The sequence below is a fragment of the Rhinoderma darwinii genome, chromosome 3 (genome assembly GCF_050947455.1).
Source record: "Rhinoderma darwinii isolate aRhiDar2 chromosome 3, aRhiDar2.hap1, whole genome shotgun sequence".
NCBI lineage: Eukaryota > Metazoa > Chordata > Amphibia > Anura > Rhinodermatidae > Rhinoderma > Rhinoderma darwinii.
In genome coordinates this window covers 37739959-37762814 of record NC_134689.1, presented here as the reverse complement: position 1 = coordinate 37762814, position 22856 = coordinate 37739959, and the positions used below count along the sequence as shown (strand labels likewise).

The window sequence follows — 22856 nt, the reverse complement described above, 5'->3', positions numbered from 1 at the left end:
CCCATTTTTATAACCAGCCAGATACAACACAGCAGCAGCAGCCTAGCATTACAAGGGTGGGAAGGTCCACTGTTTTTGGCCCTTCCCAGCCTCATAATACCAGCCTGCGGCCGCCCCAGTACCCGACCATCACAACAGATGGTCGGGTACTGGATCGTACCCAGCTCTTCCCGGCACCCCTGGTGGTGGTGGGTACCGGGGTAATAATGGTGTTTAGTGTTAGCCTCTGTACCGGCTAACACTAAGCCTCCCCTTAGTAATGGACCTTGTCACTCAGACCGCGGCCATTACTAAAGTGATAGTAATAAAACTTGAAAAGAAAAGACAAAGATATAGATAAAATATTTTATTGAAATAAAGCACCCCCAACACAACCCTCATTAACCATTTTATTGATGAAAAAAAAAGCGTCATCTAAGTAGTCCTCGAAACCGACGTAGTCCAAACACCAAACCTGTAAAAAATCAAAAATATAAAAAAAATAATGAAATAAAACATGTCGTAGGCTTACTTTCACTTTCATGTGTGATACTGACTGTTATACCATGTATAGAAGCCTGCGGCAAAGTTGGCTTAGATACAGGGTGCCAGCAGACAGTATCATACATGGCCATACAGACATATATACAAACAAACATACATGCACGTAGACACATACATGCACGTAGACACATACATACATACATACATGCACGTAGACACATACATACATACATACATGGACACATACATGCACGTAGACACATACATACATACATACATGCACGTAGACACATACATACATACATACATGCACGTAGACACATACATACATACATGACTACATACATACATACATACATGCACGTAGACACATACATACATACATGACTACATACATACATACATACATGACTACATACATACATACATACATGACTACATACATACATACATACATGACTACATACATACATACATACATGACTACATACATACATACATACATGACTACATACATACATGACTACATACATACATGACTACATACATACATGACTACATACATACATGACTACATACATACATGACTACATACATACATGACTACATACATACATGACTACATACATACATACATGACTACATACATACATGACTACATACATACATACATACATGACTACATACATACATACAAGCAAACACATACAAGCAAACATACATACATACAAGCAAACATACATGCACATATACACATACATGCACATATACACATACAAACATGCAAACATACATACATACAAGCAAACATACATACAAGCAAGCAAACATACATACAAGCAAACATACATACATACAAGCAAACATACATACAAGCAAACATACATACATACAAGCAAACATACATACAAGCAAACATACATACATGCAAACATACATACATGCAAACATACATACATGCAAACATACATACATGCAAACATACATACATGCAAACATACATACATGCAAACATACATACATGCAAACATACATACATGCAAACATACATACATGCAAACATACATACATGCAAACATACATACCTGCAAGCATACATACATACATACATACATACATACATACATACAAGCAAAAATACATGCACATATACACATACATGCACATATACACATACACATACAAATATGCAAACATACATACAAGCAAACATACATACAAGCAAACATACATACATGCACATATACACATACATGCACATATACACATACAAACATGACAACATACATACAAGAAAACATATACATACATACATACATACATACATACCAACATACATACAAAAATAAACTCACCTAAGACGTTCCCACGAAGAGCAGAACGGTCCCGTCACTTTTCTTCTCCCATTCACAATAACAGAGCGGTGGGCGCAGATGAAGTAATCACGTGGGCCTGATATGATTACGTCATCTGCGCCACAACGCATTGTTACTATGAATGCGAGCGGCGCCAAGAAGAAGGAAGATGGCAAGTGACGGGACCGTTCAGAGCGCCGTTAGAACGTCTTAGGTGATTATTATTTTATATATTTTTAGTTGTTCGCCGGGTGCTGATGCAGCACCGATGCGGCGGGTACAAAAATGTAGTGACAGGGTGGGGGAGGGAAAAGTGGCTTGCCGAAACGGGGTGAATGTAGTGTAGTGTAGTGTACAGTACATTCACGGTAAGTTCGTCTCAATCGGGCTTACCATGCCCGCTTGAGACGAACATTCTCCCGATGTTGCTAGAACTACAGTATCTAGCAACATCGGGAGCGCGCACACTGCAGAGCGGAGCGGCTTGATTGACATCGAGCCGCTCACGCCCCTTTTTAGAAAAGATAGCAAGTGCTGGTTGAGTTATCAAGTGTAAAAAAAAGGCACTTAGGAAATGAATTTTAAATTTTTTTTAACACCAAATGTTTTAAAATTCATTTCCTGCTTAGAATGTATAAAAAAAAAAATTTGAGTCAACTTGGGACAACCCCTTTAACTTGCGCTTCCCTTTTTGTCTGTGGATTTAACCTTACCCAAAACCCACGGCAAGTCCTCCTTCACAAAACTATTGAGGATGTGCCCCAAGCCAAGCAGAATTTTTTATATTTTTTTTAAAGGCCCTGTTCAGTTTTCTGCCACGTTTTTTGACATGGAAACCACGTCTGAAAACGCATAAAAAAACTGACAAAAATGTCTCCCATTGATTTTTCTTCCCGCGAGCGGAAAAACAGTCTCGTGGGGAGAATAAGCGACATGCCCTATCTTCGGGTGTTTACGTCTCCAACCTCCCATTGATAACGGGAGGCAGAGAAAGTGTTTTTTCCCCATGGCACTCAATTAAAAATGCGGCAGACGGATCAAAATCTGCCTCAAAATTCCAGATGGAAAAAACGGCGCACAGCAGGTCTAACTTTGCAATCCAATAAACGCATTATTATTAAACGCTTTATTAATGGCCACTTTGACACTAATAGGAGGACAAACCCAAAGCGCTTCAAGTCTGTGACTTTTCCTCTGTCAAAATATACCAGCGCAGTGCCTTTCTTAAAAGGGGTTTTTCCAACAATTTAAAAAGATAAATTATATATCCATCCTCATGCACATGAGCGTATTACAGCTCTGTACATCCGGAGCGGTAACACTGCCCATAGACCTATGCGCCTCCAATTTCACACAGTTTTGTTTGTCTTCCTGTCAAATTGCACCATGCGTCTATATTTCCATAATCTGGCACCAGATTTAGTGCCTATGGCTCTGTAGTACAGAGTCGCAGGTATTCACTGTGCATGAGGCCCAAGTTGTACAAAGCTGAATATGAGTCACACATATGACACCTTTTCAAATGCCCTGCCAGGCCTGGTTTACTAGACCACAGAGATGACATCAGCGCTGAGGCCAGTGCTTGGTTGTCACATAAGTACAGCATGTCATCGCTGCGGCCTAGTACAAAAAAAACATCAGGGAATGTGAAGATGTAAGTACGTGCCCAACTGTTATTTTAGGCGATATGTGCTTATACTGAGGTATTTAATACTGTAAGGATACTGCTTTTAGAATGAGGTGGATCAAAGGATTGACTCGGGTCCTGCTTCCAGTAGACAGCTGCGTTTTCCAGGGAAAGGCGCGGCCAGCCAGGCATTTCCACTACAGGCTAAATGTAGTATTACTAGTACTACAAGGACTGCTAGAGTCCACCAGAGTCACGTGTTCTGTTTAAAGGAGTGTCGAGCAAGTACCCCCTCTATGATGTCCGTATGCCCTAAAAGGGCATATGGACAGGGGATGTCATGGGACGACCCCTTTAACGACAGGGACCCCATTAAAAAAAATTACCAATTGAAAGCAGCCATCCTGCCATGCTCTACTCCATAACAGAAACATTATTGTAAGATTTTACTTCACAAAGCATGCCGATATGACTTCTGTTTTATGTATTGTAGATAAAAGACGACAACGAGGAACTTCATCCATGAAATAAAGAGCAGACGGAAAAGCAGAATCTCTGCAGTGTGTCGTGTTCAGACCTTTTATTCCTGTCACATGGAGAATATGGTTTCTTATATTTGTAATAAAGTTATGTCCAGAACCAGCAATGGATGTATTCCTCTCGTTGGATGAAGCACAGTCTTATAAGTGATGGTTTCCGCTTCAGTTACCGTCCATACAGGCGCTTGTCATATTTCTACAGATATATAGTGTGAGGGAGATTCATGGTTTGCTGTTTACAACAGACTCCAGGGCTTTGGCTACTTGGTCAGCAGATTCATTATGAATGGGGATGCTCACTTCTCTTCCAAAATCTAAAAGCAGATATGAAGAATTACTAAAGCCTTAACATGAATACAATTCAGATATAGTCCCAACAATTATAAACAGAACACATAGGGGTATTATTTGTAATTGTCACAATGCTGGCACTTCACTTAGGCAAAGCTTAATGGTTAGGGTATGTTCACACGCAGTGTTTTCAGGCATATTTCAGGACGTTTACGCCTCGAAAAACACGGCAGCTGAACGCCTACAAACATCTGCCCATTGAAATTAATTGGAAAAACAGCATTTAGTTTATACGGGGCGTCTTTTTACGCCGCTGTTTTAAAAAAAAAAAAACGGAGTGTAAAAAGATGCTTCATAAAAAGTAGTAGCATGTCACTTCTTGAGGCGTTTTTTGGAGCTGATTTTCCATTGAAAAACGCCTCAAAAAAGCATAAAATTAAGGCCCTGTTCACATGGTTTTTTGACACGGAAACAGCTCCGCAAAACTAGTCAAAAACCGCCTGAAAATGCCTCCCATTGATTTCAATAGGAGACGGAGAAAGCGCATTTCGTGGCGTTTTATGCCCCCGGCGCTCAATGGCAGCCGGCGAAATATGCAGCGAAAATCAGCGTGCAGGGAGAGGAAAATCTGCCTCAAACTTCCAAACTGCAAAAAAACTCAATTTATGCTTATGAATCGCTGCTTTTCTGTTGCAGGTGTTCCCCATTGAATTCATTGGGGCGGTATAACCCGCAACAAATGGCAAATGTTGCACTTCTCGGGGCGGAAAAGCAGATTCCGCCGAGAAAAACACAACTCAGAAATAAAAAAAAGTTTTTTGTTTAAAAATTAATAAAAAGGTTTAGGCTAAATTCACACGCTGTAGAATTTGGTGCAGAAAATCTGCATCAAAACCTCAGGTAGTGCCGCAGGTAAAATCGGAACCAGATAGTGCGGTTTTGATGCGTTTTTAGGTGCAGTCTTTACATTTTGATGCGGAAATAGGTGCGTTTAACACAAGATAAATTGACAAGCTGCGGATTTTAAAATACGCACCGTAGGTGAATTTACGTGCAGAAGAAAAAAAAAATGCAACGTGTAGATGAGATTTCTTGAAATCTCACTTACTGTGCCGGTACCATGTTATGTTGCGAATTTGCCGCTCGAAAATCTACACGTAATAACCATCGTGTGCATTCGGCCTAATACCCCGTTGTCATAGCAACGGGTTATTTTGCTCTCCGTTCAGGCTGGCCTCCTGGGTGACATTTCATCCCAGGAGGCGGGTCTGGATGAGAACACAAAGCGTCACCATGACAACAGGTAAAGTATGCACTTTTTTTTTTTTTTTTTTGCCTATCATCAACCACTGTTCTCCGCAGCAGAGATTACGCCCGAAAAACGTTTTTCGACCGGAATTCCGTGCGGATTCCAGGACAGATATGCGGTGCACTTTTATGCAGTGTTTCTACCAATTTGTAGGGCGCTGTGCCTGGTAAACACTGACGAGGCTGTGGCTACAAACGCAGTTGCCCCTACAGTGCCGGGAGTCGGACCCCCACCGATCTGATATTATGGCCTATCCTAAGGACGGGCCATCAATAATAAAAAAAAAAAAGTCCAGACAACACCTTTGAGGCAATTACATGGATTTTTAGGTATTTCCTAAAGGAGTTTGAGCAAAAGGACTATGGCCGGAGGTCACCATCCAAAATCTCCATGCCATTTACTACACAAGTGCAGGAGGCACATATTGCGGACGTGCTACCAACATTTCCACCTCATGCATTTCGCATGGGGAACAGGACTGCAGGGGGCGCTGTACTTTCCATGTACTCACCATATCTCGCCCACAGTTTGGGTTGAACTTCAGAACACTCTCTAATCAGTATGGGAAATTCTGGATTAGCCTTTTTGAGTGCAACATAATTCTGCTCAATGAAATCTCTGGGGAAAAAAAACAAAAACAACCGGTTCAGCTTTATCCCGCCAAAAAGTTTTAAAGTTATTTTCAAGCGACTGCTACAAAACCCCCCAAACAAAATGAGAACAATTTCACCAAATTCAGAGTTTAGGATTTCAGAGAAAATAGGGCCCTCCCCCATTATAACATTTCCGAATATGCACTTACCCAAAACGTTTATACCCAAATACCAGCGCACAGTAATATTTGCACAGCGCCGCCGCACTACAAGCATTTCGCCACCTTACCAGGCCACGGCGTCCGAACGATAAAATATCACGATCTGATTATGGGGGTCAGCGAACCAATCCCCAGAACTGATGAAGAGCAGCACTGGGTCAAGAACCCCCTCTGGATTTCTTTGCTGAACAACCCCACACGGCTATGTTTTACATAATAATAGTTTTACTGCCAGAGATCTTCAGATATTCCCATATAGCGCTCAAATAATATATAGTAACCAAACAATCCAATGACCACACACAGTCACACATTGCTACGTGGTTTTAATCTAGGGTGCTGAAGAGGTTAATCCCTGGTATTCTAGAGTGGCCAAGGGATTCATTGTAAAGTCCCGGGAGTCCCTAGAAAACAAGTTCTGTAACAACCACAATCCCAGCAAGTCTCAGTGACATTGCCAGGAAGGTGACCTTAGTAGTCACGCACTAAAGGTTACAACACAGTCTCGTATCTCCCGCCTGTCTGTCTTCCTCCTCACCTGACCCCCTGACTGCCCGCCGACTTCTGACACAGGTGAATCCTGATTTCCCTCACATTCTTGCTCAGCTTTGATCCGATGTTTCTCACTATGGTAGCCGCCATCTTCCCTAAAGCAACGCGAACCCCTACCGCCAATCACAGCCATCTAAAACTAATGAGTGATAGCTCTCTTAACCAATGAACGTTCATCCGTCTTCTGCTCCATCTGACAATGTTTCATCCAATAAAAGCGTGCTTCCGGGTCACATGTTTGTGGGCGGTAAACGTTAGTAAACAGGGGGCCTGTGGGTAAATGTAAAGTATTTCCTGTTTCCGCTTGGTGTATATGCGGCCGTGAAGATGCCTGAAAGAGAAAGTAAGTCGTAAACGTTGCGTAGAATTAAAATGATATCGTCCATGCCGCATGTTATATATACGGTAGTATTGTCTAGCGAATGTAGTTACCCCCGGTGGACCATGCAGAGAGCGCTCTGCTTCATCTATTATAGTGCTATGGGGGTTAATGTAGTTACAGCAGGAGTCCCGGTCAGTACATCGCTGCTAGTCATTTGCAGGATTAGTCTAATATAATGGCGCCCAGTTATGGAATTACAGGTCCCCTAATAGCCTCTTGCTTTATATAATGATATGAGTATGTGCTGCAGACAGGTGCCAGAGACCGTTCAGTTATCAACCAATGTTCCTTTTTCTGATATAAGTTGTAACGGTCATTATATAATGTTAATTATGATCATTTTTATTATCGGTCAGCTGACGTTTTCCTCCGCATTATGTTTCTGTGTGATCCATTGACTTTAATGGGATGCTATTGCATGCCGGCTTCCCTGCTGGGAACTTGACGTGGACACCCCTGTTCTCAGGTGTTGGGGGTCTCGGAGGATAGACCCCCAGAGATCAGATGTTTGTGGCGTCTCAAATTGGTATATGGTAGAAGTCTGGTGGGAAAACCCCTAGAAACTTATTGGCAAGAACGTAAAGGTGTTTATCGGTTTTATGTAAGTAAAACGTAATCGCTGTAAACATGAAAGTTCTACATTTTTCTAATCTTCTTTGTTCCAGTTTCTCCCCATTTTCAAGATGTTTTTGCTATTCGTGAATGAGAACGCTTGTTTATATTTAGAGGTAGTGAACTTGTACATACCTAAGGCCTCGTTCACACCTGCGTTTCCCCCATTTCATTGCTTTGCTTCATCAGAGGAGCAGAACAAGGGAAAAACCGGAAAGCACTGGTTCTGTTGCACCATCATGGGTGACGGAACCCATTGAATGGTTTCCGTCGGGGTGTACGTGGTTTTACCGGAAACAGCGCAGGATGCTACACTATTGTTTCCGGTAATTTTTGTCAGCTCTGCGACGGAGCCTCCAATGCATATGTGAACGACGTCTAATCCTGCTCTCCGCTGAGAAGTAGATACAACTGTATCCCGTCCGGCCTGGGTTTACACGTTGTAGAAAACGATCCATGAGATGTTACACACGCTGCTTATCTGTGTTTTGCTCGCAGAGCCTTTCAATTGTATCCCCCTTCTCAGCATAGAGCAGAACTCGGTATGTACAGGTTTGCAGTCTCTGAATGTAAACAAGTGTTGTCATTCACTTAAAGCAAACACATCTTGAAAATGGTGAGGCATTGAAACAGAAAATATATTAAAGTTTTAGAACTTTTCATATATAGTGATTAACCCAAAACCAGAAAACCCCCTGAGGCCATGTACACACGGCACAGATTTGCCGAAGACTAATCTGCCAAGGATTTTTCAGAAAATCTGCAGCAGAAATCCAAGGCTGAAACTCTAATTTCCACTGTGGATCGGCCAACGGATCTTTCACACATCTTTTTTAGCATGTCAATATTTGTGCAACTTTTCTGCCATGTTTGTCAAATATCAGTCACCCCCACCGTTTTGTTGTTGGAACATGGGAATCTTGTAACCAGAACCAATGGATAAGTTTTGAATGCTTTGAGAAATTTACCTGTGTGGTGGATTTGGGGGAGAGTTAGCAGATCTGCAGGACCCCTCAGCAGCAAAGGCATAGTTGTCTCTGTAAATGTGACAGGTAACTTATAATGTTCTCTTCTCACTTGTGGTTTAGTTAATTGTAGTCCTTGGTTTAAAGTGGACCTGTACTTTTATAAAACTTTTGACATGTCTTTGTGATATGTCAGAAATTTTGATTGGTGGGGGCTGAGCACTGAGACCCCCAGTGATTGCTAAAATTAAGCGGCATTAGCACTTAGGCGAGCGATGTACCGCTTCATTCCTTATCGGCTCTGCCCGGCTTTACTAGTAAAGCCGAACGAGTGGTTTACGGGCTCAATAGAAAGTCTGAGTCCTTACACCGCTCGCACTGATTTCCGAGGAAAGCAGAGCTGATCAGAAACTAAGCAGCACAGCCTTTACCACTTTGTTTTATCCAACGATGGGGGTCTCAGTGCTCGGACCCTCACTGATCAAAACTTCTGACACGTCACTAAGACAGGTCAAAAGTTTGATAAAAGTATAGGTCCACTTTAATGGAAATGCTCTTAAAGAGGCTCTGTCACCAGATTTTGCAGCCCCTATCTGCTATTGCAGCAGATCGGCGCTGCAATGTAGATTACAGTAACGTTTTTATTTTTAAAAAACGAGCATTTTTGGCCAAGTTATGCCCATTTTCGTATTTATGCAAATGAGGCTTGCAAAAGTACAACTGGGCGTGTTGAAAAGTAAAAGTACAACTGGGCGTGTATTATGTGCGTACATCGGGGCGTGTTTACTACTATTACTAGCTGGGCGTTGTGTATAGAAGTATCATCCACTTCTCTTCACAACGCCCAGCTTCTGGCAGTGCAGCACTGTGACGTCACTCACAGGTCCTGCATCGTGTCGGCACCAGAGGCTACACTTGATTCTGCAGCAGCATCAGCATTTGCAGGTAAGTAGCTACATCGACTTACCTGCAAACGCCGATGCTGCTGCAGAATCATCTGTAGCCTCTGGTGCCGACACGATGCAGGACCTGTGAGTGACGTCACAGTGCTGCACTGCCAGAAGCTGGGCGTTGTGAAGAGAAGTGGATGACACATCTATACACAACGCCCAGCTAGTAATAGTAGTAAACACGCCCCGATGTACGCACCTAATACACGCCCAGTTGTACTTTTACTTTTCAACACGCCCAGTTGTACTTTTGCAAGCCTCATTTGCATAAATACGAAAATGGTCATAACTTGGCCAAAAATGCTCGTTTTTTAAAAATAAAAACGTTACTGTAATCTACATTGCAGCGCCTGTCTGCTGCAATAGCAGATAGGGGTTGCAAAATGTGGTGACAGAGCCTCTTTAATGAAAAAATAATATAAGCCAAATACTCTTTATTGCTAATAAATGTTTATAACAAGGAGAGTTAAATTTCACACAAAGTTCTTACACACATTGGTGGATTACGGGTGTCACAACAATAAAATCTTTGGGTTTGCATATATACGACTCGGGGTATGTTCACACGGCCTATTTTCAGCCATTTTTCGGGCCGTAAACGCCCCGGAAAACGGCTGAAAATACGGAAGCTGAACGCCTCCAAACATCTGCCCATTGATTTCAATGGGAAAAACGGCATTCCATTCCGACGGGGCGTTTTTTACACGGCCGTTTTTAAAATCGGTGCGTAAAAAAACGCCCCGTAAAAAAAGTGCATGTCACTTCTTGCGCCGTTTCTGGTGTTGTTTTTCATTATCTCAAACGGCCGTAAAAAAACACATCAATATATCAGTATCCCTTGAAAATGGCTCCCATATTTTACAGCCGTTTTTAGTCTAGCGTGTGAACATAGCCTCACAGTGCTGAACTTTTTCACCAGTGTATATGCCAGAAGCTTTTCCCGGGGTACATGTCAAACGAAGGCTAAAATCATGATGTGAACAGAGCCTTAGAGAAAGTAAATAACAATAAAAACAGTATTTAGGTTGTGACTTTTTTTAGACCTCAGCCAGACAGTGGATCCCGGCTGTACGGATCCCGGCTGTACGGATCCCGGCTGTACGGATCCCGGCTGTACAGACCAGGGGGGAGCAGTGTTCAGTTTAATCTGCACACCTGAGTAGCCCTGCTTCTTCCAGACTAACTCTGTCCCTCTGCTGCAGCAGCACGTAAGGGTACTTTGAGTTCCAAGACCTGCTAGGTGCTGCCACAGCAGAGGAAAGACGTTCTTCGTCCACTGACTGAATGATTGACTTATGCCTCCAAATGAACAGAGTTCAGGGAGTGAAGGTGTCAGGAGAGAGGGGAGGTATTTAATGGTATTCCATTTCTCTTGTGTATTTAAACCTTGTGCAATTACCGCAGTTGGGCCTCATCGTGCACAGGAACCCCATTACTACTAAAAGTAGTTACAGTTCTATTTTTTTTTTTTTTTTTTTTTAAATTTCCCTCATATGTTTTTTTTTTCAATAAAAATAATTTCGCTTTGGTCCAACTGACTCCCAAAACTTGAAATCTCCATTCTCGGCTAGATAGCAGGAGGAGTATGTGCAGTCCCTGTCCATAAAAATGAATAGCAGCACCATATTCGTGTGTTTCCTTATATATATATATAAATTTTCTTGTTATGGTAATGACTCACATATAAATATTTTTATTTTTTTTTCTATTCCAGGTGAGTTGTTTTCCAATCCTCTGGCCCCAGATGGCCATGAGGTGGAAGATCTGCATTCATTCCAGTAAGTAACATACATTTGTACAATGCTTAATTTTTATTAAATGGCACTATATGAGAAAATGAAAAAAAATTGGATAGGGAGGGGTGCGGTTCACTATTTACTAACCTGCAGACCGTAAAAGAGGGAGCAGGTGGAATGGAGTGACACATAAATGCAGGACCAAACTACACACCATGAGAAAAGATAGATCTGCACAAAAACTGTAGTGACAAAATGGTAGGATCTGTTTAATCATATCTATTTGCATTAAGTTGTTAGATTTTTATGTTTTTTTATTTTAGATACATTAGTCCAAAAGTTGCGGTTCCTTTCAGCCCGTGTTTCAGACCAGTGATCTTTAGGCTCTATTCACACGACATGGTCAGAGTGTCGCCCGATTAAAAGCGTCAGTTTTTCTTGGCCGTTCTGCTTCCGTTCTAGGCCGTGTTTACGTTTTTAATGTCCGATTTTGACCCGTTTTGAATCAGTTTTTTTTCTTTCCGTTTTAAAAATGGATGCATTTGATGAGACACACTGCCCCCTGTGGCTGATGCCACACGCTGCCCCCCTGATATAGCAAAATGGCAAAACTTCTCCTCACATGCACTCTGTGCTGTGGAGGAGGAGGGAGAGTTCAATTCGTGGTTTTCTGTGGAGAGGTCCTGCTTGTAGGGATTCTTTAGTGCAATTCTCCCTGGAAAAAAGTATGCAAAATTACTGTCCTCCAGACGGAAGAGAACATCTTACTAGACAAACTGCTTTCTTCCCTTCAGGGTACGTTCACACACACAGCGTAAACACTGCAGTATTTCTGTCTGGATTTTCTGTGCAGAAATTCTGCATCGTTTCCTCAAGAGAAATTTACACGTTGTAGATTGAGAATCTGCACCCCAAGTAAATTTCAACACTTCTTTTCTTCAGCGCGTGGATGAGATTTGTTAAAGTCTCATCGACTTTGCTGCTACTGTAATACGCGGCGGAATTTCCGCAATGAAAGTATTTACTGAAATTGTTATTTACTTGGCACACCATGAAATGGACGTACTTGGAAAGAAACAATCATTAATCTAATATGTCCAATATACATAGACATGTAATTTAGAGGGTAAGATGGAATCTTGTCAATTGTTACCAGTTTGGCTTTGTGCAGCGCTAATTCCATTATTTGATAAAAACGTACATATTATTCAAAATTGTTTATAGGTCAAAGCTGACAAATGAAGACTTCCGTAAACTTCTTATGACCCCACGTTCAACACCTTCTTCTGCACCACCTACAAAATCCCGTCATCATGAGTAAGTACATCTAGGAGTCCCTGACATCAAACAAGATTTGTTATAATTGGAACAAAATGCTGTTTTTAAACACCATCCTAATTCCAACTTGTACTTTCCAGAATGCCACGTGAATATAATGAGGATGAAGATCCAGCTGCCAGAAGAAGGAAGAAAAAAAGGTAACTTGAGAGCTGCATCATGCTTGTATTGTATTTCATAAGGCAAAGATACCTTGCATGTAAGTGTGCATTCTATTTCATTATTGCACTTCAGGTAAATGTTCATTATTATGTATTTAGGGCTTAATTTTTATTTATTTTTTGTTTACAGCTACTATGCAAAGTTACGACAGCAAGAAATTGAACGTGAAAGAGAACTTGCTGAGAAATATAGAGACCGAGCCAAAGAGCGACGAGATGGCGTCAACAAGGACTACGAAGAAACTGAACTCATTAGCACAACAGCAAATTATCGAGCAGTGGGACCTACAGCTGAGGCGTAAGAGTTTTAATATTGTATATTTTTAGTATAGAAATATTTTTCTTGGTTACATTTAGGGATGCACGATGCATCGAAACTTCGATACTCTGCATCCCTAAACGGTTCGATACCGCTATTTCCTGTATTTCGATACTTCGCCGCACAGCTCAGTATAGTAATACATGAATGTATGAGAGCGGGGCTGCAGCTGTGTGATACAGCGATTGCTCCACTCCGGAGTCCTGATAACAAGTGCTGTGGGGTCAGGATGATGTGATGCGGCCGCCGCTGCACTAATGAGCTGCGGCACTGAAGACAGAACATGGCAGGCGCACTACAAAACACCCCCATGTTCTGTCTTCAGTGCCTAAACCGCCGCTCATTAGTGCAGCGCCGGCCGCATCACCTCATGCTGACCGCGCGCGCACTTCCTGTCAGGAGCGGGGCAATGGCTGTATTACACTTCCACAGCCCTGCTCTATAACGGCGGAAATCAGAGAAACCTCTCATCTCCGCCGCTATTCCCCTGAATGCTGCGATCACAGCTGACTGCAGCATTCAGGGGAAAATGAGAAGGGGGGATGCCCCTGGATCGCGTCACAGGGAATTCCTGTGACGCGATCGAGGGCCATACCATATATGGGCATACAGCCCAGGGTCTATTGACGGACCCCAGGGCTGTCCTACCATATTTCTTGTTGTTAGGGCATACTGAGGTATGTCCTAACAACTGCCTGTACTATCCGTCCACATGCTAATGTACTGGCACATATCTGATATGTCAGTACATTAAAGTTTAAAAACAAAGTATTGTTAAATTTAAAAAAAATACACATTCACCTTTTTTACAGTAAACATTAAAATAAGTCAATATATAAAATATACACATTCGGTATTGGCGCGGCCGTAATAACCTGCACAACAATTTTTTTTGCATCATTTATGATGTGTATGCTGTAAAAAAAAAATGAAATAAACACGGCTTTCTATCACTTATCAATGTGAGGCGCGAGGTGCGATGAATTTAACCTCCATGTTCCTCACATTAATAGTAATTAACCCCATCATGTACCTCACACATTAACCCATTATGACTGAGAAACTGGATGGGATTAATTACTATTAATGTGAGGCGCGTTCAAAATTCATCACACGTCGCGCCTCACATCAGAAAACGGAAGACATTTTTTTTTTTATTACTGTTGGCAAAGTATCGTAATCGCAATACTAAACGAAGTATCGGTATCGAAGTCCAAATTCTGGTATCGTGACATCCCTACTTACATTAGGAACAACAAACAGTGGGTATATGGTGTTGCCACTAGGAGGCTTGACACTAAGAATTCAATTGTAGCCCCTCCGACGGTATAAACCCCACCTACAGACGACATTGAACTAATACAGTCTTAGCTTAGTGTCTTTACATTATTTTTTTTTATTGAAGTAAATTATATATTTTTTTTTTCTATTTTAATTGAGAAACATGGTTTTCCTGTTGTCCCCTCCAAGGCGGGCGCACTGTGTCCTTTCTATTGCGCCATTGTTCCCCTCCCTATGAAGACAAGAGGTACAACATTGTCAGCTCCTCTGTCACCGCCAGCCTAAGGTGCAGCTCTTCTACTTTGCTCCCACCAGTATCTCCCCTCACCGAGGGCGACTCGCTGACGGGGTGCTCCAGCCCAAGGAAGAGCGTGAGTCCGAGACACTCCCTAACACTTGTTAAACTCAGCTCACTTATACACTTGTTTTTAGGCCTTCGTGTCCTATTTACTTTAATGGCTGCCATTTACAGCCAAGCTGTATCCGACGGCACAAGCTTGCAGGCGCTCCCTGTTTTTTTCACTTTAAATGGACACCATTTTCTGCCAGCTCTAGCCGGCGGCGTTATTTTGTGGTGCTGGAGTATTTTTGTTAGGCAAGGGGTGGGTCTTCAGCATGTTCAATAGTACTCCGCTCTCTTCAGGGGGAAAACAGTAAAAAAAAAAAAAGCTGGATTGAATGATTGTGTACTCATGACCGCCAACGTCTAATCGCTGCGTTTCGGTGATGTGGCCTATGCCTACCTCTCTGTCGGTCCTTCATTCGGGCAGACACGTCAATGGACACAGGACCTCCTGACAGAGTCTTGCTGCCTTTGCCTCTAGGACAGCACAAACTGTCCAGAAACCAGGTAGGCCTCCTTTTTTTTGTTTTAATTGTTTTTTTTAATTTATTTTCCACACTACAGGTGCCTTTTCCTTTAGACTCAGAGTGTTTTCCCTACAGTAGGAGTTATTTTCCTAGCAGACCTAGGTAACTAGGCAGCCATTACCTGCTTACTTAAGGAATAATTGTGCTGCAGTGCAGTACCTGAGTGTACCCACTAGTCATCTCACCACCCGTCTTTCCAGAATGAGTACGATGAGCAGTTCTACTGCAATGTCTTACCCTAGGGGAGAGCCTTCCTGCCAGGCAACCGTCACTGTTAGTTATGCTTTCTCTAAATGCAGCACTAAATTTTCATGTGGTCAACCTACTTCCTTTTGGGATGTATGCCAGACTCCTGGTCAAGCATCTCTGACCCCTGCCATCCCCAGCGTTACCCATGCCTGGTATTGAGGGCACTGAACCGGATTGGGCTCATTCTCTTTGTAGGACCGTTGGTGACCTCGCTAACATCCAGTCAATGATGTGCATCTTGGTTCGGCTTTCTGTTCAGTCACTTTAGACTCTCCGTCCACATCTTCCTCACGTGGCAGACTCCAAAAGCGGGCCAGGTTTACTCGACTAACTTTGCTTTCACCTGTCTCTTCTGCCTTACCTCCTCCCCCGGAGGTATGGTCCTTTGCTTCCTCCCCGCCCCTATTCCTACTTTGATTCTGATTTGGATGACAAAAAATCCTCAAACCTCTCCACTTCTGTTGAAGCTCTTAAAGAGGCTCTGTCACCAGATTATAAGTGCCCTATCTCCTACATAATCTGATTGGTGCTGTAATGCAGAGAACAGCAGTGGTTTTTATTTTGAAAAACGATAATTTTTGACAGTTATGAACAATTTTAGATTTATGCTAATTAGTTTCTTAATAGACAACTGGGCGTGTTTTTACTTTTTACCAACTGGGCGTTGTGAAGAGAAGTGTATGACGCTGACAAATCAGTATAATACACTTCTCATTGTTCCAGCCCAGCGTGATTGTGCAGTGAAAGAAGCTGGGCTGGAACAATGAGAAGTGTATGACGCTGATTGGTCAGCGTCGTACACTTCTCTTCATAACGCCCAGTTGAAAAAAGTAAAAACACGCCCAGTTGTCTAATAAGAAACTAATTAGCATAAATCTAAAATTGTTCATAACTTGGTAAAAAATGATCGTTTTTCAAAATAAAAACCACTGTTATCTGCATTACAGCGCCGATAACATTATGTAGGAGATAGGGGACTTATAATCTGGTGACAGAGCCTCTTTAAGTCTGCCCATGACACATTACAGGTCACGTGACACAGTACCTTCAATTGGTTTGTTTTCCTTCCTTCACCCTCAACGGTCCCAGAAAGTTTTTCCTACACTTTCTGAACTCGAGGGAGTGGTTTCTAAGGAATAGAAACATCCAGACAAGTTTTCTCACTAGCCAGTTGGATGTTATGTATCTTTTTCTGGAAGGGGTCTCTTTCAAATGGGATAAGTCACCAGCGGTGGACCCTCCAGTCTCCCGCCTGACCAAGACTACTACTTTAGCCATGGCAGCTGCAACTTTGTTCCAAGACCCTGTGGATTCCTGTGTGGAGCCTTTTTGCTAAATCCAACTCTGAGACTACTGGCTATGCCCTACGTCCTATTTTCACTTCAACCTGGGTCAGCAGATTCGTCATGGTCTCCTCTCCAGGGCTACTTGGGAAAGATCAGCCAATTCCTCCTATCACCTATCTAATGTATCCAAATATTTGTGCGAGGCATCTTTGACGCTACTAGTCTGGTGGCTCGTGCTTCAGCTTCTACCATTGCTAGACTCAGAACGGCCTGGCTCAAATGTTGGTCTGTGGATATGGCTTCCAAGCAGTCTCTGACAGCACTTAATTTTTCAGGTTCCCTTCTCTTTGGGACCCGACTGGATGAAATAATCTGTGATGCCATGACTTGAAACAGTCAAACGGCTGCCCCTTGCAAGTAGACCGGTCCCTGTTTTTGGTCTTTTCATGGGTTCTCCAGCACTCAGTCTTCCTTCCAGACTGCCATCTTGCCAGGACCCTAAAGCCAAGACTTTCTTCAAGGTCCCTCCCTCCTAGTGTCCTCACCCTCTGACCGCCAAAGCAGGGGCTGGCAAACTTGGCTCTGCCTGAAGGTGCGCCCCTGCTTGACCCCCTTTTGAGTGGGAGGGGGGGGTCAGACTTCTGTGCTTCAAGGATGTCTGGCTTTCCCACATTTTGGATGCCTGAGTTCAAATGGTAACCTTGGGATCAAAAATCGAATTTACCAGCTTTCCTCCAGAGCGCTTCTTCCATTATGCTGTTCTTCAGTCTCCCTCCAGAAAAAAGATTTCTCAGGATTTACTTTTGTCGTTCCAAAAAAAGGACTGCCCAGTACTGGACCTCAAGCGTTTTAAAGAGTGTCAAGGTCCGCCATTTCCGCATGGAATCCATCCGCTCGTTCATCGCTTCCATAGAACTAAGGGAACTTCATCAAGGATGTGTATTTTACATGTTCCTATTTGCCAGTCTCACCAGCGCTTCCTTCGCTTTGCAGTGCCGTTTCCCCCTCACCAGATTGTAGCTCTTCTATTTGGTCTGGCGATGGCACTGCGTTTTCACCAAAATTCTGTCTGTGGTGATGGTGCTTCTTTGAACCAGAGGTGTGTCTGTCACCCCGTACCTGGACGACATCATCTTCAGCAAGTTCCCTACCAGGGAGAGCGTGGCTGCTCTCCAGATCACTCTGCATATCCTGTGCCGATTTTGTTGAATTGACAATTGATCCAAGACTTGTCTATCCCCCTCCCAGACAATTGTTTTCCTGTGCGTGGGATTCGACACTCAGCCAGCGAGAGTGTTCCTTTCCTAGGAAATGTTTTTTGTTTTTCAGAACAGAATTTGGTCCTTGCGGACAGCTTCACAGACCTCTCTGTGCATGAGCGTTTTTGGCACCATGTTACCTTTGATTGAAGCCATTCCCTTCGCACAGTTCCACGTTCACTTCCTTCCGCTAACCTGGCAGATCCTTTCCATGGATGCAAGCCCCAAATGGTGGGAAGGAATGTTCTGGAACCTCACGGCTTAGGGGCTGTGATTCCCCCGCAGGAATCATTTCTCCCCATCAACCTGCTGGAGTTCAGGGCCATCTCCTTTTGTCTGCTGCACTGGACATCTTTTGTCCGGCCATCCGGTGCGAGTACAAATGGATAAAGTCACGGCCGTGGCTTATCTCCATCACCAGGGTGGGACTCGAAGCGCAGCGCTAAAAAAAAAAACCTCACCTGGGCAGAACGTTTTGTTTCCGCTTTGCCGATGGTGCACTTCCCAGGGGGCGACGACTGGCTCTTGGGCTTCCTCAGTCGAGTACTCGCCATAAAATCCTTTTCTCATCCAGTTCATTGGGGGGACAGCACACACTTCTTTTATTTTGGTCAATGTTCGCATGTTTTTTTTGTTGGAGATATTTTCCTCTTGTTCTGACTGACCTTTACTTAGTCTGCTTCTACTGCTTAAGGAGAGACTGAAGCTCAGTGTGTTTATGTGGGGCAAAAAAAATAAAATATATATATATAGATTATTTTTTTGGACACTTTTCTTTCCTTTTTTCTTTTTTTTGCATCTCTTGTAGCCAGGAAAATTTTCTATATATTTCCTGAAAGCAGACCACTTTTAATGATTTGCAATTGACTTGATGAGCTGTTGGTAGCCATGTCCACTTTCACGTTACTTTGTGACAAACAGAAATGTATTAAAAAAAATAAATGCATTCTAATATTTGCACCTAAAGCTCACATACAAACAGAGGTTTACATCAAAAATAGTGTAAAAATAATAGACCACGGTTTGTAAAGTTCTTGTCTGTTACATGCGTCTATATCAACAAGAGCTTGTGCTCTCAAAAAATGGCTAAAAGATAACTAAACTTTTAAAACTTCTGACGTGTCACTGACACGTCAGAAGTTTTGATCTGTTGGGGTCCGTGCACTGAGACCCCCAACGATTGCTAAAACGAAGAGGCGTAAGTGCTCGGGTGAACGCTGTGCCGCTTCGTTTCTGATTTTGCTTTCCTCGGAAAGCCAAGCGAGTGGTGTACGGACTCAGACTTTCTATTGTGCCCGCACACCGCTCCGAGGAAAGCCGATCAGAAACCTAGCGGCTCAGCGCTCACTTGAGCGCTTCTGCGGCTTTGTTTTAGTGCTCGGACCCCCCCCTGATCATAACTTCTGACATGTCACTATGACAATTTAAGACTTTTTCTAAAGTCTTGTTATACTTTAAATAAACCCCATGCAATATTTTGCCATTATTCACAAATGCGTTAAAAATATAGACTGCACATGGCAAACTGCTAATATTCTACCAAAACCTAATTTTTTTTTTGAGGGCGCACAGCATACCATGTATAAAAATACAATTAAATAATTTATACCCACAGCCACCTTTATGCAACTTTGCATCTAATAGTGATTGTTCATACAGTTTTTGCTTATAATCAACGTTGTGACTAAAATGCGTACTCAAGCAGACCCCATATCAAAACCAATTATATTCTGAAACGAACCGTAATTTGTACGTTCACAGGTGCATGTGTTAATGACACGCTAAAACCACAGGAATGCACCAACAAATTTTTGCATGCAAATTAAATTGAGGCTTATATGGGTATATCATTATCCATTCCCCTATATAAACTGTATTAAAAAAATATATATATATTTACAGTAAAACTGCTTTATTTTGCTGCAATTCTGCAAATAACATAAAAAATTAACATTTCAATTGCCTAAACTTAATCTAATGGGTTAGCTAGTTAAAGTAGCAATCAGTGGATTTTATGCTAAAGAGTGTAAAATGTACAAACTTTATTGACTCTGTAATCCGGATGCTGGTAAGTGTCCGCATCATTAAGTCAATAGACGGCCTAATTAGATGCAGAGGGGTAATTAGACGGACTATGGCTCGCTTTCTCCTCCCCTTAAAAAAATAAATATGTTGGGGTGACAACATAAAGTCAAATTCATGTTAACCCTTCCCCTGGGGTCATCTATAGCCATACAGGGACAGGAGGAGGAGGATAGCTTCTCCCCTCCCTGTATGATGCCAGCACATCCCAAATGCTGGCATCCCCTTTCCTCCTACACATAGACTGAAGTGAAAGCAGCAACTATATACAGCTCCCAATTCAACCTGCTCTTGTTCAAGCAAGTCCTGAATTGCGGCTCCAGCCGAGTTAGAGCCAGTAGTAGTAAATACGTATTGGATACGTCCTTGGATACTGAAGTGCCTTTCTGCCATGACCTATAACATACGTACGTACACACACCGCTCCGACGCTGTCTGCAGCTGATTGGACAGTGTCATAGTGCTGACTATCACGCCCCCCCTACCTGAAACGACCTAAAATTTTACATTAAACTGGTGTAGAATCGTTGTTCAATTCCCCCCATAGTTTTTAGGCTACGGCTATTGTTTGGGTTAGCAAAAAATCTTCCCCTAAAAAAAGTTATGAGGTTACCAGGTTCTTCGAACGTAATTGATTGTGTTTTGTTTCTGGTGTTTTGCAGTGACAAATCCGCAGCAGAGAAAAGGCGTCAGTTGATCCAGGAGTCTAAGTTCTTGGGTGGTGACATGGAGCACACTCACTTGGTGAAAGGCCTGGATTTTGCCCTATTGCAAAAGGTTAGGAATAGTCTTGTGTCCTCTATGCAGATCATGTACTAAATGAATCTTTTGCAGCTAAGGCTTCGTTCACATATCCGTTAGGGCTCTATTCTGACGTTCCGTCTGAGGTTTCCATCAGAATAGAGCCCTGATTGACACAAACGGAAACCTCAGACGGAGTGTCAGAATAGAGCCCTAACGGATATGTGAATGCAGCCTAATTTGTATTATTTTATGGTTTATAAGTCGCAGTCTCTTTGCTTAAAGGGAACCTGTCACCAGCATTTCACCTATTAAACCTGCAATACCTGGTGCTAGTGGGTGAAAAATCATGTATATGTAATCTGTTATCTTCTAAGTAGGCTCTGTACCTTTTTTTAATATTCAGTTTTTTAGTGAATGCTAATGAGCAGAAAAGAGTCATATCTTCGTTCGAAAAGAGTCAAATCATCATTCTTAAAGGCCCTTTCACCACATAAGTGGCTTATGTTGTACATGATGTGATTGGCGCTGTAATGTAGATCACAGCAGTGTTTTTTTTATTTAGAAAAATGATCATTTTATGTTATTGACCTATTTTAGCTTTTCTAATGAGTTTCTCAATGGACAACTGGGTGTGTTTTACTATATGACCAAGAGGGCGTTGTACAGAGGAGTGTATGACGCTGACCAATCAGTGACCAATCAGCGTCATACACTTCTCTCGTCATTTACACTGCAGATAGCGATATAGCTATATCGCTATTTTCAGTCCCATAAACACACTATAACGCTACTCGTGTCATGACAATGAATATACATTTCCTCCAACCTGGACGTCGTGTGTACTCATTCTCCTGACCACTTCTGTAGCGTCTGTGTGATTTACAGCACAGCAGGCGTAGTCTCGCGAGATAATGCTGTAAACGGTCATGCACAGCGAGATCTCGCTGTGCTGTGCTGTAAATCACACAGACGCTACAGAAGTGGTCAGGAGAATGAATACACGTCACGTCCTGGCTGGAGGTAATATATATTCATTGTCATGACACATGAGTAGCGTTATAGTGTGTTTAGGTGACTGCAAATAGCGATATAGCTATATCGCTATCTGCAGTGTAAATGGAGAGAAGTGCATGACGCTGATTGGTCAGCGTCATACACTCTGTACAACACCCACTTGGTCATATAGTAAAACACGCCCACTTGGTCATATAGTAAAACACGCCCACTTGGTCATATAGTAAAACACGCCCAGTTGTCCATTGAGAAACTCATTAGCATAAAGCTAATATAGGTCATAACTCCGTCAAAAATTATCGTTTTTCTAAATAAAAAACCACTGCTGTGATTTACATTACAGCGCCGATCACATCATGTACACTATAGGCGACTTATAATGTGGTGACAGAGCCTCTTTAAAGCCTTTCCGAGTTAACCCCGTCTCCTTACTTTTGATTGACAACTTAATTTTAATTGGCCGCATTCAGGATGGACCAGTTTTCGGCGTTGGGCGGGCATAAGAAGAGGAACGAACGGCCGTCGGATTATTACCATAAAAGACGCAAAATGTTTCCGACTGTTATGTGTGGTCGGAGGAGGAATTTAGTAGAGGAGATAACGGCAAAGATCTTTTGACCGCAGCAGCCAGCGGGGGC

At 42.6% G+C, this 22856-nt stretch overlaps 3 protein-coding genes across 5 annotated transcripts in view; 2 read left to right on the top strand and 1 right to left on the bottom strand.

The window, feature by feature from the left end:
• The window catches only part of TMCO6 (transmembrane and coiled-coil domains 6), a 60497-nt gene extending 56393 nt beyond the window's left edge, over nucleotides 1-4104 (top strand). For all 3 annotated transcript variants that reach the window (XM_075856279.1, XM_075856280.1, XM_075856278.1), the window contains exon 14: nucleotides 3959-4104. In XM_075856279.1, the coding sequence (XP_075712394.1) occupies nucleotides 3959-3991 (33 nt within the window). In that variant the 3' untranslated portion in view covers nucleotides 3992-4104. The remainder of the gene's footprint in view (nucleotides 1-3958) is intronic.
• On the bottom strand, nucleotides 4031-7171 carry NDUFA2 (NADH:ubiquinone oxidoreductase subunit A2). The gene is made up of 3 exons (XM_075856281.1): nucleotides 6957-7171; nucleotides 6116-6222; nucleotides 4031-4318 (listed from the first exon to the last, which is right to left on the bottom strand). Exons 1-3 carry the CDS (start codon nucleotides 7058-7060, stop codon nucleotides 4227-4229), a joined length of 303 nt encoding a protein of 100 aa, XP_075712396.1. The 5' UTR covers nucleotides 7061-7171; the 3' UTR covers nucleotides 4031-4226.
• A 48-nt stretch (nucleotides 7172-7219) lies between these two features.
• The window catches only part of IK (IK cytokine), a 61688-nt gene continuing 46051 nt past the window's right edge, over nucleotides 7220-22856 (top strand). Inside the window, exons 1-6 of the mRNA XM_075856277.1 lie at nucleotides 7220-7313; nucleotides 11594-11657; nucleotides 12840-12932; nucleotides 13034-13093; nucleotides 13245-13412; nucleotides 21123-21237. Coding sequence (XP_075712392.1) covers nucleotides 7298-7313; nucleotides 11594-11657; nucleotides 12840-12932; nucleotides 13034-13093; nucleotides 13245-13412; nucleotides 21123-21237 — 516 coding nt within the window. The 5' untranslated portion in view covers nucleotides 7220-7297. The remainder of the gene's footprint in view (nucleotides 7314-11593; nucleotides 11658-12839; nucleotides 12933-13033; nucleotides 13094-13244; nucleotides 13413-21122; nucleotides 21238-22856) is intronic.

Bases quoted from the DNA above. Each gene is read 5' to 3' on its own strand.
- NDUFA2 (XM_075856281.1), bottom strand. From the start codon at position 7,060: ATGGCGGCTACCATAGTGAGAAACATCGGATCAAAGCTGAGCAAGAAT. The intron at 6,223-6,956 runs GTGAGGAGGAAG...TTTTTTCCCCAG, and splicing joins GCGGGCAGTCAGGGGGTCAG to AGATTTCATTGAGCAGAATT. The intron at 4,319-6,115 runs GTGAGTACATGG...ATCTGCTTTTAG, and splicing joins CAAACTGTGGGCGAGATATG to ATTTTGGAAGAGAAGTGAGC.